Below are 19,214 nucleotides of genomic sequence, written 5' to 3'. Positions count from 1 at the left end.
CCTTGGTCACAGAGGAATATAGTGAATTAAATTTTCCTCCTCAATGTGCTCTCTGAGCTGGGGCTTCTGAGTACTCTGAAGGTAAATGTGATGTGACTAGTGATCAAATTGCTTCATAAGGAAAAGTTCATCACAGTCAGGGTAACTGCTTAAAATGCAACATAAACAAACAGGTCTGTGTCAAAATATTTTGACTTTGTGTAAACAATTCAAGATGTATTACTCTGGAGATAATGACACATAATGCTGTATAAAATGTTCTGAAAGGGTTTTACTGAATTAATCTGCATTTGAGTTCTCAAAGAAAATTGGTCTGTGCGGTGGAAAAATGTGAACTTCTGTGTTCTTGTTGAATATGATCCCAACAAGGTCTGGAGCTTCCAGAAAGCATCCTGGGGAAGGGCTTCACAACTACAAGGTAAATGGGAAAAGGGCGATTTTCAGACCCTGTACTGTCTTTACTCCCATTCACAGAGCGTCAGAAATTGGTGTGTATGGCAGCCTGGAATACACGATTTTGTCTGAGTAAGTATAAACGAAGTATTCCTTACAACTCTGACGCTACATCTTCCAGGCAAACACTCTTTCTCCTTTTAGCAACATCACGAGTTCAGGTCTGGAAAGGACAGCGGTTAGTGTTTTAAAACTCTGCTAATAAAAGTAAGGGAAAGCAATCTGTACATAGGAGTTTATTTAGATGCCCACAAGTTTGAAATCATTCCTCTTTATATCTCAGCCCACTGGATATCTCATCCAACTGAATTACCATTGGGTTTTACAATGTGATATACAAAATGAGCTGACGTTATGATTTACAAACATCCTTTGAGTATCATATAAAACACAACTGTTTTCCTTATTATACAATCATCAGGGCAATGCAAATATAGTCAATACATTAGTAGCCGAAAATGATGGGGCATTTTAAGAAAATAAATTTAACTTTACCACACAAACCTGTTAGAGAAAACAAATCCTGTTTAAAAAATGGGAATAAAGTTGTCTGAATGATTGCAAGTAATTTTTAGATTGTTTTGCCACTGTCCCCTTTTAAGAAACATAACAGTACTTCATTTAAAAGACGACTAATTTTTTTCACTGTATAGTCACACTTCATTCTTATTAATCAGTTTCACATTTTCTGCATGAAACTACGAAAAACTCACAAATGTAGACTTTCCAAACTGTAGCCACTATACTTATTTCTGCACTCTTTTCCATATACTCAGTGTGTTTAATTAAATAAACAAAAAGCAAAAAACACTACACAAATGAGCAGAACAAAACACAACAGCACATTAAAAAGGTGACATTTAAGCTGTAGATGCCATCATCGTAGAAATGTATTCTTGTTCTAATGCCACAAACTTCCTAGCCTCATGGAAAAAAAATAGATATTAGCTGAAGAGAATCGAAACTCTAACCTTGATATAGGGCTAAGAGTTTTAATTTGTATTTCTGTCTAAACGTAGCTACTAAACAACACTGTCTGCATGGTAAATTTAAAACTAACTATTACTGAACGTCATAAAATGTGGAAAAAGACAATCTCTTTCTGAGCTGTTAATTGGGTAATAAAAGTTACCAAGTGTTAAGGTCTCCTGTCCCGCATGTCGCTGGTACAGGTGCTTCTGCACTTTGTCATTATGGTAGCAGTAACTGAGAATGGCAGACATCATTATTACTGTAAATACAAAAAAAGGAAAAATTCTAAACTCCCCAATGGTGTTACAACTGAAAGCAAATTCTAACTTAGTCAATTTAAATTAAATCATCTTAAGGGTCTCTGACTGTTTTATCACTGCACAATCCAGAGGGATTATACCCTTTTCCAGCACCTGCAGTTTCTCTTGCAAAACAGAATACCGATAATGACTGGTGATTCTTTCCTGAATGTGTGTTGAATTGGCAGTGGAATGTGGTTTTAGTTCCATTTCTCGCTATAGGAGTCTTGCTGCTGCTCCGCACGTTTGGAGAAGAAAGTGCTTTTTTTTTTGCCATTTCATTAAGTTCATGGCATTTAATTTTATAAATTTTTAAGACAGACTTATTTTGATTACTTCCATTCTGTCCAATCAAATATACCTTTGAACACTTTAAAACGTTGGACAGCTGTGAAATATAAGTACTATGCAATTTGACTGTACATACATACATATTTTCATAAATACATCTGACAGGGACCTTGGAACTAAGTATGTGATATCATGGGACAAAATCACAACAGGCTGTCTTATCTGTAAAATCTAGATTCAAAGTAAGAAGAGCTGAATTCTATCATGTCGTCAATACACAAATTAAAACAAAAATACAGCATTAGTTTACCCATGAAATAATTTAAACGTATTTGCAAATGTCTTGACAGGAAAAGTGTGTAATTTACAACACTGAAAACTTTTAACAACCATTGACTTATATGCGCTGTACTGTAAGTCACCCAGACAAGGCTAGCAAGGATGAGCATAGTGATAGGTCCCAAAGGCAACTCCCAAACATCTTCCTCATGCGGAGACTTTGGTAATTGTCTGTTGTATAAAACGCCAATGCATACGACTTCATTTCAGGTGTTAACTTCATCAGTTTTCCTCCCTCGGCACAGTCCAGTCTGACTATGTCAGTTATTGTTGAGACACTCTAAATCCACCGAGCAGCAGACGTTCCCATTCTGCACAGACAAACAAGCAGGTGTCAATCAGCTCCGCGGAACAAGTCACAAAGAGCAAAGGGGTTGGTGGCACGCAGAGATAGATGCATCTCTGACACAGCTACCGCATACAAAAATCTGCGTAAGCCATCATCCCAAGGTGTCCTCACCGGTCCCAACCGTGGTGGCTTTTTTGAGGAGGCTGACTTTGCCAAATAGCACTGAACTGGCCTGAGCTACACGTGAACTAGAAACCTGGATGTGAAAGACTCAGTGGTCCCCATAATAAAATACAGCACAACAATTGCAACAGAGATGATTGGATTTTTCTCCCACGCAAGACAGTTAATGGAGAGAGTTTTCACACGATCCATGCGGGGAAGCTTTCTGTTTGCCTGAAATAAGCAGACAGTTCAGATTCTTGACTCACGGCAGATACGTACGGGGGCGGGAAACCATACAGCTTTGGAGTTTAATCCATTGTTAAATATCTTTCTGCAACATGCAGTCATTTACAAAACTATCTTACATAAAAAAACCCTACAGCAACCACCAAAACCCCAAATGAGCATTTTTTTTCCCTTTTTTTTTTTTTTAAATCCAACACAAACCAATAAGAAAAACTCTGAAGAATGGCAGAAAAGCTACCTTCAATAATTTAAAGCCCTGGAGCAACAGCTCGGTTTCCCACAGTGAACAGAACACTTTATATAACCCAAAACAACATTTTCATAATTCTGATATTAGCGCAGTGGGGTCATCACTGCACGGAGCAAGGGAGACAGACTGCATTTCTGCATCAGAGCCATTGGATTAAATACATCTTGATGAGATCAGCGAACAGAAACTGTAACATTCCCTTCCCACTTCTGTTGTGGGAGTGACTTCATCTCTGAGCTGCAATGCGTTTCTGCTTGTGCACTTGCTGGTGAAACTTTTATTAGTGTTTTTGCCTCTGCTTACCAGCTCTGTAATACACATTTTCATGAACATCCACATCAGGCAATTATTAAAATATTAGCCTAGATTCATACTGAGAATGCCTGAAGGGCTCTCCAACAGAGTGTCTGAAAGTTGCACTAGGATATTACAACATATCTGCGCTCAACATTTTCAACAAGCACAGAATTGGGGTTTTTCCACCCTGCAAAACACAAAAGGCGTGGGTTTTCTGTAGGCTTCTGCCCTCGGGTCTCATTTTACTTCCCCAAGATCTGAACGTGACCTTCCAAGGGCAGAAAGTGACCCTGATTTTATGTAGCAACATGCATTTCCATTACCTTTCCCCCTTGCCCATCGTACCTTGCATTTGCAGGTTGTACAAGGAGATCCCACCATTGTCCACACAGCGCCACTAAGTCTTGTGATTCCATAGCCATCTAGACAGGTTTTCCTGATGTCGTAGGTGATGTTGTCAGCCAGACAGGGGTCATTGACACAGTGCGGACAGCACTCTCCGTCTGAGATGGCTGTGTACTCGCAGTTTAGATTTGGGCACAGAAGAGGCCAGCAATCCACCTCTCCTTCCTGTAAAAATTGGAGCAAAGCTCATTGTATTTGTTGCTGTTCATTAGCTACCAGGAAAGTTTGCATCCTATTGAATGGAAAAGTTCTATTTTGCCAAAACTGAAATAAACTTAATGGATCAGCTCGCAGTTTGGTTGATCGTATAAATGCATGTTTGAATACTGAGCTGAAGTTTCCCAAATGTAGCAGACTATCATTTGGTTGTTTCTTGACTAACCACCACCACTGTCATCATTGTAGCAGGGGAATTTGAGTTCTTTGGGCATTTTAAAGGCAGCATTAAATACTGGGTTCCAACATTTTCCATAAACTATAATTTTTGCAGTGATCACCTTGCAGACTCACGCGCTCTTTCTACGCCTCGTCACATAAACATCTCTGCGGGATCGCAGCAACTGCTTAAATAGAAAATTAACACTGCAGATAGATGTAGGTTAGTATGTTTGAGAAGCGTTGCACATCGATCTAACTAGCAACAGCCAAAATTGATTTTATTGTCAACTCCTAAAGGAATTGTTAGAGCAATACCAGTTATGTTCCAGTGAGCCATTTTATGTTACTATTTAGCTTTGTAAAAATAGCTAGAAACATGGAGAAGAGAGAATCATCAGGTCACTTCTGTAGAGTATTGCTGTGTGTGTCTAAACTTAACCTGCAAAGGGCTCCAATAACTTGCATTATGCTACTCTCTTAAGCACTTCAGGTGTTGATAACACCACACACCGCACAGAACCCTACATGTAGCGCTGACTTAGGGCATCGCTGTCTTTTGGCTCTGTATGTTAACCCGATCATAAAATTAGGCAAAGAACTTCTAGCCACAAAGTCAGTTTCCCTCGTAAAACGTCTCACATCTAATACTTGCCATTGCTGCTGGCTGCAAATATTTCTTGCTGTTCTTTTGTGAACATTAAAAAAACAATCTTAGGAGAATACAAAATACAGTACTTACTGCTGTACATTATGGATAATTATCTCTTAACAGTAACTTAGCTTTGAATGTAATTTGTTTCCTGATGCTCAGACACCTCTTGATTAATATCATATATAAAGACTACGTTATACAGACAGCTATAAATGGAAAACTGATAACTTTAAGGAAGTTCATTGCTGCACTAATTAGTATACCTGAGCAAAACTTAAGGCTTTAGGGAAATAATATGCAGTGCCTAATGAGAAAATAAATGTTCTTTATTCTGCATGTCTGTCTCGTAATTTCAGTTTTCTTTATCCTTCTTTTTTTGGTTAATTGTTGCTAATTCACGACATGGCACTGGCACTCCATTTCTCCAGCATTTGCTGAATGAAAAAGAAAGAATTGCCTTGTCCATTTTGATAAGACAGGTACAGCAGCTGAAGTAATTAAAAGCTGAAACTTCTCCAACCAAATCCATCGCATGTGAAAAAAAATTTTAAAAAGTCATTTAGAGATCAGACAACCTTATAAAAGTTCTTAAAAGTAGACTACTGCTAAAGTTAATATAGCGTCAAGGTTCCAAGCTTTTGTCAAGCTTTTCATTTTGTTCATTAGACCTATTTATTCAGCAGTAAGAGGAAAACTGATGGTGTGGCTTTCAGTTCTCTGGTGCTCTTTAAGTGCTTTATAATCATTCCCAGGCTGGAAAACAGGTGAAGAGAGAGCCAAGAGCCTGCTTCCAGGTATGTTTTGCTAAACATCAGAATCCTTATCGGTCTCGCTCCCTTCCGAACGCTTTAGCCATACCAGGCAACGGCACTGCTGACAGCTGTAGGTCCAGTTGTCCCCACTGCGGTAGAGCTTGTGCCCAGTTTGGTCGAGGCACTGGCTGGTGACACGGGTGTCACACTCCGGGCAGCAGAAGAGATCAGCGCTGGGGTTCTTGCAGTCGCAGGCTGTCCTCCGGCAGAAAATCCTCCCGTCCTGCGAGGACACATTGCCCTGACGTCAACCACAAACTGCCAGACAGCAACCCAGATAAGGTCACGGGATATGTGTGTGTGTGTGTATATATATATATATATATATATATACACACACACGCATATCTCAAAGGGCACATCTCTGGCATATCATGAAATACTAAGTTCTTAATGTATTCGAAGTTACCGCCGACAAGGACTGGACCCTGCCAGTTGCAAGGAATACCTCAAACACCAGTACTGTCCCAGTTTCTACCATTGCATGGATCCAATACTGCCTGAATCTGAGAATACTGTTTTCCTGTCTCCAGCTAATTGAATTTAAAAGAAATCAGTATCTCAGAAGAAATATAGTGAAGCAATTTCATATCTCATTGGTTACATCAACGAACTCTTCAAGCAGTTGCCACTCTAATACATATAATATTTGTTTAGCGCTATTTTGACTGAATGTATCACTGTGAAGAAAATAACTTGAATAAATTGAAGTTATGAAGGTGGTCCCTTTAACTTCATAGGAGCACAATATAGCAAAATCACAGTAGCACTAATCATTCTTCAGTCTGAATTCACCACTGGTTCTGTTACAGCTGGACCTACACTATACCAGCTTAAAGCTAAATGGACTTACCATCATCCATTATAATTTATTTCATGTATTAAAGAGGGCCTGTATTCCACAGGCTCTCCAAAATATGATTTTGCTAAATATTTGCTTACAGTATTGGATGGCCCATTTTGTTTAAGACCATTAAACAGAACTGTTTGAGATAAACAGAAGAATTGCTTCTGCATGTAAAGAGAAACAGATATATTCTCTTTGCATCACAGAAAAACAAATTGATTCTAATTCTAGTTACAAAAATTGGATGGACTATCGTGTTTGAAGTTACATCCGTTGCTGTAGGTGAGCCAACATACTGGCATGCCACACGTAGACTGGGAACTGAAATCACAGTTAACAATGAGGAGATCATTGAGCAGTTTTGAAATGAACTTCTTTTGCATTCAGCGCTAGTTATTGGACTAGTCCTTACTCAAGCAAAGCATCCCCTGCAGCCAGTCTGAAGGTAGAGCTGCGAGAGGAACGAAGCTATATTCTGCTTTGGATCACAACTGTACAGTTCCTAAAACAACTCCACTCACTTCATTGCAGGATTTCCATATTCTCATCAGAACCTTGTTCGGAGTCTATAAAACTGCATCTGATGCAAGAAGGAAAAAAAGTTTTCCACTGCCACCAGATAAAGGGGTACCTATCAAAGCAAGGGAATTTATTTCCTCTGATCCTTTAAGAAAGTGATTACTAAAAAGAGTGACAGCAGCCCAGGATGTCTTTTCCACAGGCAGACAAAAGAGCCAATAACCACAGCACGTAGTTGGTTTTTTTATGTTTTGATGTAGGAATCTGTTCGGCTCTTGTTTTTAAGCAAAGCCAGTCTTGGCCACAACGCAACACGTACCAAATCAGCATCGGGGAATCACAACACCCATGTCAGTCAGCGTCACTGCCGCATTTCATCATAGTTTTGAATTGATTGCAATATTACTTTCTGTTGTAAGAATAATTAAAATGATTTCTTAAGCCTAACAAGAAAGCTGAAGAGAACACAGAATTAGGGAAATGTAGAAAAGATGCTAGGTTAACATGGATCTGAACTGCTTTTGCCAACCACAGGGCACAGGACTCGATTGCCGTACGGTCTTTATTCAGTTTTGTATCAGATTAAGACAACTAAGGATTCCGTACTTGTGGCTACTTTGCTGCTTTAGCTGTAGGAGAAGATATAAACAAGCTCTATTTCCTGACTCAGCAGTTTGAGTAAATCATAAGGTAAGGAAGACTGACAGTGGCCCGTCTCCTTAGCCACAGGTCTGGCCAGGTCCAGGTGCAATACTGGGAATAAACCTTTTCCACAAAACCCACAGACAGCCGTCATCTTCCCCTTTCAGCAAGCGGTGAAAGAAGAGAGCCGAAAGCCTTCCCCGACAGAGAGTTACGACTAAATCTCCATTCTTGCAGGTGGGAAAGCACAACCACCTCCCACCCCTTGCTGAGGGCGGACATCGAACGGCAGCTGGGCGCAAAATCTCTGCCAGGCTGACCGGCTCCAGGCACGCGGGGTTATGCCAGGCGTCCAGGCAACCCAACGCCCTCGGCAATAGCAGCCTCTCTCCTCTCCGTAATGGAGCGGTGATTAATAACGGCTAACAATAACCTGTCTGCTTAGTTCCAGTTCAGTTTCCAAGCTTTCAAGATTAGTTTGCAAATTCTTCTGTCAGCTGGTGACAGTGCTGGTAGTTCTGTGCTTCTCTGAGCTCCCGTGCTGGTACCTCTGGGGAGCAGCTAACCTTTTACGTTGCCTTTACTCTCTGTATTTCAGAACACTGACAAAGCCTGACGATTTTGCCAGAGACCTTTTGGTAATCATAATACACTGCTACTCTCTTTATTCTTTAAGCATCTGTGTTTTATCTCTGACCTCATTAGCTCCATGCCTTTCAAAAAACATTTTTATCCCCATACGTCAGTGCCACAAAGCCTCTTAAGCTACGACATCTCACTTGCATCTTTGCAGCTCTATAGTAGCATTGAGAAATATAGAAAAGCTTGAGAAATATATAAAAAGCAACTTACTTTCTTTTGGTGGGTAATAACATATAGCATCTTATTAGTAACTCTCCCTCCCCACTGTCCTCACTGAATCAGTTCTACGTGCTTCATAAGCATCAGTGATATGAACACAAAACTGTTCTTACCAAAAGGAAAACTGGCATACAAGGGAATCGCTGTAAAGGGTAACTCAAGTTTCCACAGAGCCCCAAAGCCAATTTGGACAGAAATGAGACCCTGCAGAGACCAAACCACCAAACCATCCTCGCCCTCAGGAACACACTTCACCTTGGCACATCCACTCCCCGCCCCGTTCCCAATTCTGTGCTTATCCCCCAGGCTTTTTTCATCCAGGGAATGGAGGGTTCTCTTAATCGGAGGACAGACTGGAAAGCCCAGATGTAGCCAGGCTTATTTTTTTCATGGGAGAGAGCCACAGCTCCCCACTCCCCTTCAAATTCTACCAGTCTTAAATTTGATTGTGTATTAAATCCACAAGAGTTCAGGCAGATTCCTGTAGAAGACACATCAAATATACTTAAGGTACTATATTAATTTATAGTTTTGAGAAGTTATGGGTTTGTAAACTTTATACCCATTCAGATGAATGAGGATGGTTTGAAGAGACTGGGTCTGATGAAACACGGAAATAATCCCCTGTGTTTCAATAATGACACTTTGCTTCATTATATAACTGAAGTAATATAATGTCTCATATTCCATAGTATCCTACTGAACAAATAACCTTACTTAATGAACTTCAAAGTTAAGTAAGGTATTTAATTCCCTTTGCAGCAGATTTTAAGTTAAAATATTTTCAAGACGGGATCGATGTGTTTCAGCCAATGCACCAAATATATCCATCTGACCTTTCCTAAAATAACCGTAACAAAAGAAAAGCCAAAAGAAAACACATTTTTTAAAAATCTGAAATACTGATTCGTCTCCTAGATAAGACAAGTGAGTAGGATCACTTCAAAGTTCAAGTTAGAAGTATAAGGAATGATTTAGTTACACTCTGCCCTTTTCCTCACTGAAAACTGGGCAGGCTGCAAAAAGGTCAGGCAGGGCCAGCTCCCCGTGCAACTGCATGAAAAGGATGGAGTCCTGCAGCAGGTCTGAGAAGTAGTCCGGTGCATTGGAAGGTATCGCAATTTATAAAAATATGTTTCAATAACATATTTCAATAAACACTGAGTGAAGACTTTATGTACTGCCCGGGATATGATAGAGGAGGAGCTCGCTCTGTTTTCTCTGTTCTACAGAGAAGAATTTGGCTCTTGAAACAGGCAGCTACTGGAATGAAATTAAATGCAAATGTTAATTCACAGAGGAAAAAAATGGAAAGCGAGGAAGATATAAAGGAAGAGTCATAGCAACAAACAGTGCCAGGCTTAGTTTAAAATAGCTATGTACTAGTTAATCATTTTATATATTTTCATATTCTAATAAGAGCATTCAACATAAGAAATAAGTGCAATGAGAAATGGCAAATAAAACAAATTACAAGCAATCTAAGATGGGAATACTAATAGTTATAATTCTGCAAAGGCAGACCAGATGTCTTCACATATATTAAACTGTTTATTCTATTGACTGGAAATCCTTTCATAAACCAGCCAATTCCCCAAGATTACAATAAAAGCTTGATATATATTCAGTGGAGTTGTACACTTCAGCTTCTGAAGGGAGGAGTTTTAGGGAGCTTGAGGCTACTTGAAGTAAAAAATATAGCAACTAACAAGAACGTATTCCCTTTTGAGCCCAAAACAGCAGTGTACTTTGCGGGTTCTATTCACTCTAAAGTCTTAATTTTCCCTTCTGCTATACTATTGCAATACAGAAACGATAAGGCTTTCAGCTTCTCGCAACTTCAAAACAACTCTTCGCCCTTGTCCCCCTCAAACCCTCTAAAGCTTCTCTGGCTCACGAGCATTGAGACACGGGGATTGATAGGCCAATTCTCATGCTCTGTGTTCAGCTTTTCACGGTGGCCAAAAACTCCTTTTACTTACACTTATGCAAGGGCCAGTAGTGTTCTGCTGCGTCTAAGGACACCTTTACCAGTGCTATGAACTCATCAGGTCAAAGTGGCCATAAAAGATCAACCATTTCTCAAATTGGTGCATTCCTGAAATTCTTCTAATTTCAATGACAGCATTCCTCTTTTTACTAGTGAAAATAGAGAAAGCAGAGTCAAACGTTCTTTTAACTTGGCTACCATCCTCAAAAGAACTGATAATTTCCAGGGGGGGAGATAAAACCCCAAAACAGATCTGTTAACTCTAAGGTAGATCTACTTCTACTACGCCTGGCTTCTCCAAAGGTGCAGAGAGAGCTGCACTGCTCAAGTGGCAGAGCTGCTAATACAGCCAAGCTGGGATGAAGAGGAGGAGAAAGCTGGCCTTCACCCTTCCCCACATGAGGAAATTAAGTGTCTGCTTCTAGGTCCTCTAACCTTTGACTCGTGCTCAGGCAGTTAATTCACATGTATTCCAAGTAAAGGGAAATGCCACCAACAGGAAGACGGCTGACTACAGTACTTGTCCCGAGAGATGCATATTCATGTGCAAGAGAAATTCAAAACAGTTTTCAACATTCCCAGTAAGCGTGCTGATCTCCTGCACGTTGTGTTAATGGGCAATGCAAGACCCTTGGTCAAGGCGTGCTCCGAGTGGCTCTGGCCCACAGGGTGACACGGTAGAAACTCAGCGGGGTTAGCCGTTGTTCAGCCGTGTCTGTGGTCATGCAAAATAAGAATAAAGATGACTTCCCAGAAGAATTTCCCCATCACAGCTTCAGTGGCCACAGCAGAGCTTACCTTTTGCCTCAGCGCCTCGGGCTTAGGCTAGTATTATTGCCAACACCAGTGACACTGCAATAGTGGGTTTCTGACATGAGCCCAGAGAATTAAAGGACTCCTGAAACCCAGACCAGCTGGATCTCACCTTGCAGGAACAAACGGAGCATCTGTCCTCCCTCAGGGTCCACACCTGCCCGTTCCGCTTCAAGCCGCCTTCATGGGGACAGTCTCCGGTGCAAGATGGTCCGGATGGACAAAGGCAATCAAACCCTCCTGCCAGGTTCACACAGGCTGAATCGTTCCAACAGGTGTGGGTCTTTAAGGCACACTCATCGATATCTGCAAAACAGCAGATTTATAATGCTTCGGATACATTTTGTCACGGGGCAAATTTTATTTCTGTATTAAGTAATTATTGCTCATCTACCTTGCTGGTGGAAGAGGGTGCCTCCTTTCTGATATCTTCCATATTTACTTGCTAGACATTAAACACTGATTATTTGTTTAGGTTATTCTTCAGTGTTTGTTTGATTCTACCAAGAATTCTTAAACTACCTCCAGCAGGCTTAATTGTAAATGCTGAGGCTGACATACTTAGTGGAACTGAATATCAATGATGAACTTGAACCTTCAGACAAGGGTGTATAGTGATTTCCCAGTGACTGGAAACTAGCAAACAATCAGAGTGACTTTCTGTCAATTTGACCACTCTTTGTTCTGGATTTTACACCAAAATAGAACTGCACTTCTCTTTGTAAGTTCCTAGCACGATCAGCATTTCCCATACTAAAAGCAATCAATTGCACCCTTTTCCCAGTGCTGGAAGGTGTAAGTGAATAGAAAAAAAACAAAACAAAACAAAGAAAAAAATAAATAAAAAAAAAAGAAAAGGAAATAAAGAAATCAGAGGGCACCTTAGACAGGAAAAAAGTCTTAGAACAAAGCTATGCAAGAAAAGTATGATTTTGCAATGACACAAAAAGTAAGTAACAAAAGAAAATCATTATACACTAGAGAAAAGTGAATTACAGTACCTCATTAAAATTGCTTTTGGAGGGTAAAATATAATTACGCAATATGAATTTATCTAGGGAGTTAATGCACCATTCTTTTTCTTGCAGCGAAAGGCACGAGATTTTTAATCACATGGTTTACAAAGGGTATTTCTTTCAGAAAATAACTTTGGACTGCTCTTAAACAATATATTGACAGATTGTCCAGATAAAATACCAGTAAGTTGGTGGGTTTCTTTTGTTCCAACGTGAACAATGAAAACAGTAAGCAACAGTGGGAGGAAGGCTGAAGAAGAAAATCCTTTAGAAGTATGTGATGGTTTCTATCATGAAAATTCCAGAAAACTATTATATGAATTTGGAAATTACAAGGAAGAGCCCTCACACTTGCCATTTAAAATTACCTTAGTGCTAGCGTGAAATTTCTTACAGTCCAATATTACCCGAGTACTTTTAATTCCTCTCTAAAACAACAAATTTAAAAATTCAATAGAATTTAAAAAAAAACACAACAAACCCAAACCAAACCTAAAGTCTAATCCTGTGGGATGTGATGGCCAGTTGCCCTACTTTTTGGACAAGTGCCATGGGTTCACGAGTCATCTCCTCAGAAAGCCAGATCTTAAAAAGACGTTAACAATTCTCTCAGTCTGCTGAAGGAAACTCTCGATAACAATCAAATCACTAACTCCCTCTGACCTGGTTAGTAAAATTCCTGATTTCAAGTCATAAATAGCCCAGGAACAAGTGGAAACGTGGTAGTGCCCTTGGATTTGACCAAATGAAAAATAGACCAGCACAACCGAGTCAGGGGCCTGGGCCGCCAGAAAACGGCTTGCTCCTCTTTTCTGCTTCTAGACCCAAAGGGAAGCTGGAGGCAATTACCCTGCAGAAGGACTTCACTCCTGGGCTAACCTATGGCGCAGTCCTTTGTCAGAGATGTTCCCAGTGACCCGATAGCACAATTCAGTTGCTTGTCGCTCAGACTTCCCTAAAAATGGTGTATTTTGCTGCCCTGACAGTCTTAATCGCCAAAAAGTAACATTATTGCTCTAATGCATAGCCTAGCAATGAGTACTTGAAAGGTCCGCTCTCAGTGGTCTAAAAGGCGCTACACTAAGAGAAATTAAAACCTGTAGTTCATTGTTTAACGAGTGCCAGAGTATCACAGGTGGTAAAAAATATGAAAAGTGACATGAAGAGAACTATGAATGAACTGGTATGAAATAAATCATACCCAAAAAGCTACTGTAAGACCTAAAATATTCTTAAAAATATCCCATTTTCCTTTCAATAGATTTTGACTTGTATTTGATGTTGGAAGACAAAGGTATAAATGAAGCGTTCGCTTTGTCTTTGGTGATTTCACCCAGCATTGTCAATATTCTCTTCCCCACCATATTAAGCGCTCCTTGAATAGCGCATATATATAGGATGTAGCAGGATCACAGGGCAGATTAGAAGGGTAGCTTTCACAGTTCAAAACTAAAAGGATTTCACAGATGAATATAAAGCCATATTGCCTACAGAGTTCCATGTAATTGCTTTACTTATGACACAGAAATCTAATTCTGTTTCCATGTAATTTAACAGATTTATAGAAAGCCAGATGTTAGCAATTATAGAAACTAACATTATTCATATTCTTAGTAGTACAGACCTGTTCACACCGCACAAAGCCAGCTTAATCTGTTACACATATCCAAAAGGGAAGAACACGCTATTTACATACTGCTACTGCCGTTCTCTGCTTAGCACACGTAAAAAGGATGCCCCCATTAAGAGTGGCCCAAACCAGTAAATGGGACATTCTTGACAAAGAAGCCAATCAAGCAAAGCTGAGTAACATAGCGTGAACATAAATTCCTAATTGCTACTCAGTTTGCTCTTTTTTTTTTTTTGTTCTTTATTCAAATGATGGTTTCTTACTATTTTATGGCATTTATTATTTAAAATTTTTAGTCATTAATCAAATATAAAAGGCTTGGACACTGCACTCATTTCCAGCTGAACTTTTAATAGAGCTAATTTTCTGAGAACATCCCTTTGGCAGTTTTTTCTTGGCACTGATTGCATTTCTAAAAGTCAGAACAAACAGCCAATGTTCCCAATAATTTGAGGAAAAGTTAGCAGCATAATGCGTTTTTCTCCCTTTCACTCTTTCAGCCTCAAACCAGATTGGGGGGGGGGGGGAACCCTGACAAATGCTCCCATATTCTTAGCCCCCAGTTAACTTCAGAAAATATTTCAGTTTAATGGAGATCAAATGAACTTGCTCATATTGGCATGAGATCAGCGTGAAGATAGCTATGCAAAACATGGAAGAAAATACTCCTGTTTAGTGTGAAATTTCTCTTAAGAACTGGAAACAATGTGTCTACTTAGGTTTTGAAAAATTAGCCTAGTTTAACATTCTGAACATGTCCAAAACAATCTTCTAATGAATATGAAAATTGTATGATAAGACTCTCGCGTATAGATTATTTCTATATTATTCAAATCCTTGCTCAGCTCAAATTCCCCACACTCCCATTAGGTTTCGTTTGCTTTTCCACAACTGCTCTCAGAAGATGCGGGCCCCAAACTAGAATGTTTAATGACAGGCAAAGCAAAACTGTACACAAATCTTATTTCCCATTATAACACCACCACTAGGTAGGAAGAAGATGAAATATTCATTTATAGATCAAGGAACTTGTAAGAACAATGGACAAGTACATATGTGAAATAGCAAGGAGACTCCATAGTCTTTCCCTATATATAACACAAGATGTCTGTCCTGACTTTTGGGGGGGGATTAGTTCTTTCATGTATCCTGTCAACCTGTGAAAGCAATCTCATTTTCATGCCTGGAATAAGACTTTGCAGTCTTATTCATTATATTGAGATAATCTGTGGCAGACTACTAATTAACCCAAGCGAAAGTGGCAGAGCTTTACTTCCCCCCTCCAAACAGTTCCTCTTCAAGGAAAAGTGAGGATATAGTGGAAGTGACCATAATTAGAAACTTGCTTGTAATGCTAGCCTTATGCTATTTTCTATCAACAACGTGTAGCCAACAGCAAAGCGATTGTTGCCAAGACATGCCACTCAAACATTGCACAGGACTATCATAAAACCGATCAAGATCTTCACTCTTCAAACACTCCCAATCTCTGCTTCTTTAGACAAATGTACCTGATCATACGTATTTTAGCCGCAATGCAACCAGTCACATTTTGTGGATGGGAAAATAAAGAAAACAAACCACCCAAGATGTGCTGATTTCCCAATATACTATGGAAGTACATAAAGATACCTTGGTAACGCGGGCAGACAAGAAATCAGAATCAAAATGGAACAGAATAATCCCCTGAGATGCAATTTCCTTTTCCATCCTTTTTGGTTGTAACGAGAAGTAATTTGCCTCAGATATTATGAGAGGTCCCATGGCCACTGTATTTGAATGGCGTAGAAGACAAGCATGACTGTACATATCAACACAAGTTCATTAACTTGGTTTCACTGAAATTTTAAACCAATCCCTAGCTACTTCATTTCTTAGTTTTCAAGGCTATTCAGGTTTTAATGGTATGACTTTTCTATAGCACCTTAATAAATGTGTGCAAGCAAGTCATGCAGCGTGGTGCTCTGTAATATCATGATAAGCTGTTGCAGAAGAAAGAACCCTACTAATGTGCTAATTTTAACTGTTATGGTACATTAAACCATTACAGTATAATGTTAACGTGAAAAATGTATGCTGGGCTCCCAAACCAATGTATGTACAAGTTAACTAAACACTGTTTTGACATATCATTTTTCACAGGCAACTTGTCACTTAATGTATTTGCCTTCTTTCTAAACCAAAGTGATTTGGACTCATCTTTGAAAAAAAAAAAAAAAAATCACTAAACAGATTTATTTTTAGTTAGAAAATATTTTATGATAGCACTTTTATTCTATAGAGACATAATGGTCTATTAAATAGAACATTGCATAGTAAATTAGATTCTGAATATAGGATTTACTAATGCTTTCCAGAAATATAGAAATGACTAAACACAATTATCTTGAAGACGTGTAATGCAACTTTCTCTCAGAATACAAGAATCAGAATTTACTAAATGGAAAGTAAGCAAGATAATTTTTATTTTACAGGATAAAATCCACAGACACAGACTCTGCTAGGATGAGCTTTAAGAAATTCTATGAGCAGAATAGAAGAAACTCGTAAACCAGCAGGTTCTAGAGTTGGTCCTGGATACTCCGTACCATACGCAAACCTTTCTCTCTACGTACCACTTCTCTAACAACAGATAGAAAAACAATTCCCAGGCATATAGGAAGCTTTTCAAAGGATGGGTTTAGTTTTTTGTTTGACACAGAAAGGGGGCAAAATAATTAAAGAACAAACCCCCTTTTCTCTTGCTTTCTGATCTAGGTAACAGACAACACTGCAGCGTGCTACAGAGCATACGAAAGCTTCAGGAATTGAATTTAAACCCATTCAGGCTTGACCCTCGAGCACTGCCGCACCCAACTTTTGTGGGAGACTAGCACATGCTGCCGAGTCCTACCTTTTCCAGCTTTCATTTCCCCACAACAGCTACTCTAACCCTGCAAGGAGATCTAGCTACGCAACCTTTCATGACAAAATACATGGTGAATCCTGTGGGGTTTTGGTGGGAGGAGGATCTGTGTTAAGCTTCCCTACAAAATTTGCACCAATTCTTAAAGAAAAGAAAAAAATAACCAGCAACTGACAGGGACTGCTGCCTTGATTGTTTTTCCTTCTGTGCTTGCGAGTCACAACATACAGACTCAGAAACACGAAACACCATGAAAAAAATGGAATCAGGAATTCTGGACTCCGGGGTCTGAACAGCTTTCTACAGACTTGAAGCATCTCGCTTAAAGAAAGATAGAGATTAAAAAGTATAATTCCATTTGCTTTTATTTTTCTGCTGCAGATAGGAGTAACCTTTGTGGGACATTAACTTCCCAGAATACAGCATTTCTTTGCCTGTTTTTCCCTTCTTTGGTTCTGATAATCTTAAAGGTTATCACTGAAGATTCAGTGGTGAGGGTTTATTCAATGATTACCTTTTGAATTAGCAGTATTTGGCAACAGGTACTTAGTGCAGAGAAAAGAAAAAAATGTATGCCAGTTGCTTCAATATGGTCTCAGTAGATAGAAGTCAACACTGGGATATGTATCGTTTGACAGCTCACAGTTCCCTATAAAATATTTTTGTTTGTTTACCTTAAAGTGTAGCAAAGCTCCTATCAAAAAAACAAAAACAACCCAGCAACTATACAGCCTACGTGTTTTAATTGCAAAGCAAACTCTGGTAGCAACTTAGTATAGCAATTGTCTTTTGTCTGCAAGCAGTATTCTTAATAACATATTGTGAAAGGGCAGTGCCTCATAAAAACGCTACCGCTGGAAATGAAATTACATTCTCTTAATTTGAGCCTGCTCACCATCACCTTATGAAGCTGACATCTTTTATAAAAGCATGGCCATGGAAATATATTCCCTTTTCAAAGCTGCCTTCGGTTGGTATTTTGAGCAATAAAAGAATTTTCCCAAGCTCAAGGTGGCCTGGCTAAGTCATACGTCCTTATTACCGAAGCTCTGGAGCAATATTACGACCTTCCCTGCCACATCCATTGATTTACACATTCGTCCCTTGCCAGGTGACAAACTCCACTGTTTTCTCCTAGTCAATGAGAATAAAGCTTTTAGAAGCACTGTGGTATCACACCACTTCCCAATTAGATGTTATTTTTTAAAATGTTCTGCAAGCACTGCAGACACACTGCAAGCAATGACTCGGCTCCAACATATACATGACCCCCTACGTATAAATGGAGGGAAAGGGGGTTAACCAATAGATACACAAATGCATCCAGCAAAAGCAACCAGCTGTCTGGGCTTTGGGCAATCTGTCAGAGCTCAGTGCTCCCTCCCACTGCCTTATGATTTTCGTTTGTTGTTGTTGTTATTATTATCATTATTCTTACTTTGTGGGGGAGGGCTTAATCTTTTTCAACTTACGTTCTTAGGCTATTTATTGTTCTCCAAGTTTTGTTCTTCAGGGATGAAGAAGAAACGTTTCAAAACGTACTGAAAGGCAATGGCCCAAATCCACCTCAGGTACACAGGAGGATTTCAGAACACAGTCTGTAAAATATGCCAGGGCACAATGCTGTTGCTAAGCAGATGAACCCTCTTTTATCTGAAATAGAGTGAATAACTCTGGCCCTGACTCTGAATAGTCCTCCACCATGCAAACAAGCTCTGTAACGTGATGAAAGTTAGCGTTCAAGAAACCTAGTTTTAGCTAGAATGTGTAGTGTTATCTATCTGTCATTTTAATCAAGTCTTACTTGCACTTTAAAATAAACATCAGGGTTTGAAATTTCTTTGTCAATATGGGTTAGCAGAATCTTTCAATTATTTTTTTAATTGGTTAACCGGTATAATGAAATAAACTGGTTTATCCTCTTCCTCACTGGTACCCTGCAGCAGATGGCTCAGAAAAGCTATTCAGTTAAAATAACCCCGCTAATTTCACATTCTGTTTACAACTTGCATATGGCAAGACGAGCACCTCACCTTCCGAACTTCCAGCATGCTGCGCAGGTCAAAACGAGGGCAGTTTGTTTTCAAGAAAACTCATTCCTTCACTCTCCGCAGAATACAGAGCATTTGGGGCTCCTTTTTGC

The 19,214-nt window shown here is 39.5% G+C and overlaps 1 protein-coding gene across 2 annotated transcripts in view; it reads right to left on the bottom strand.

Annotated features, from left to right (window-relative positions):
- Positions 1 to 2,111: 2,111 nt before the first annotated feature.
- The window catches only part of NELL1 (NEL-like 1 (chicken)), a 293,636-nt gene continuing 276,533 nt past the window's right edge, over positions 2,112 to 19,214 (bottom strand). For both annotated transcript variants that reach the window (XM_010563709.1, XM_010563710.1), the window contains 4 exons: positions 11,633 to 11,826; positions 5,895 to 6,071; positions 3,947 to 4,171; positions 2,112 to 2,665 (listed from right to left, as the gene is read on the bottom strand). In XM_010563709.1, coding sequence (XP_010562011.1) covers positions 2,615 to 2,665; positions 3,947 to 4,171; positions 5,895 to 6,071; positions 11,633 to 11,826 — 647 coding nt within the window. In that variant the 3' untranslated portion in view covers positions 2,112 to 2,614. The remainder of the gene's footprint in view (positions 2,666 to 3,946; positions 4,172 to 5,894; positions 6,072 to 11,632; positions 11,827 to 19,214) is intronic.

This window comes from Haliaeetus leucocephalus, unplaced genomic scaffold (genome assembly GCF_000737465.1).
Source record: "Haliaeetus leucocephalus isolate CR32 unplaced genomic scaffold, Haliaeetus_leucocephalus-4.0 Scaffold173, whole genome shotgun sequence".
Taxonomy (NCBI): Eukaryota; Metazoa; Chordata; class Aves; order Accipitriformes; family Accipitridae; genus Haliaeetus; species Haliaeetus leucocephalus.
Note: the sequence above shows the minus strand (reverse complement) of the source record. Positions and strands in the feature narration are given on the sequence as shown.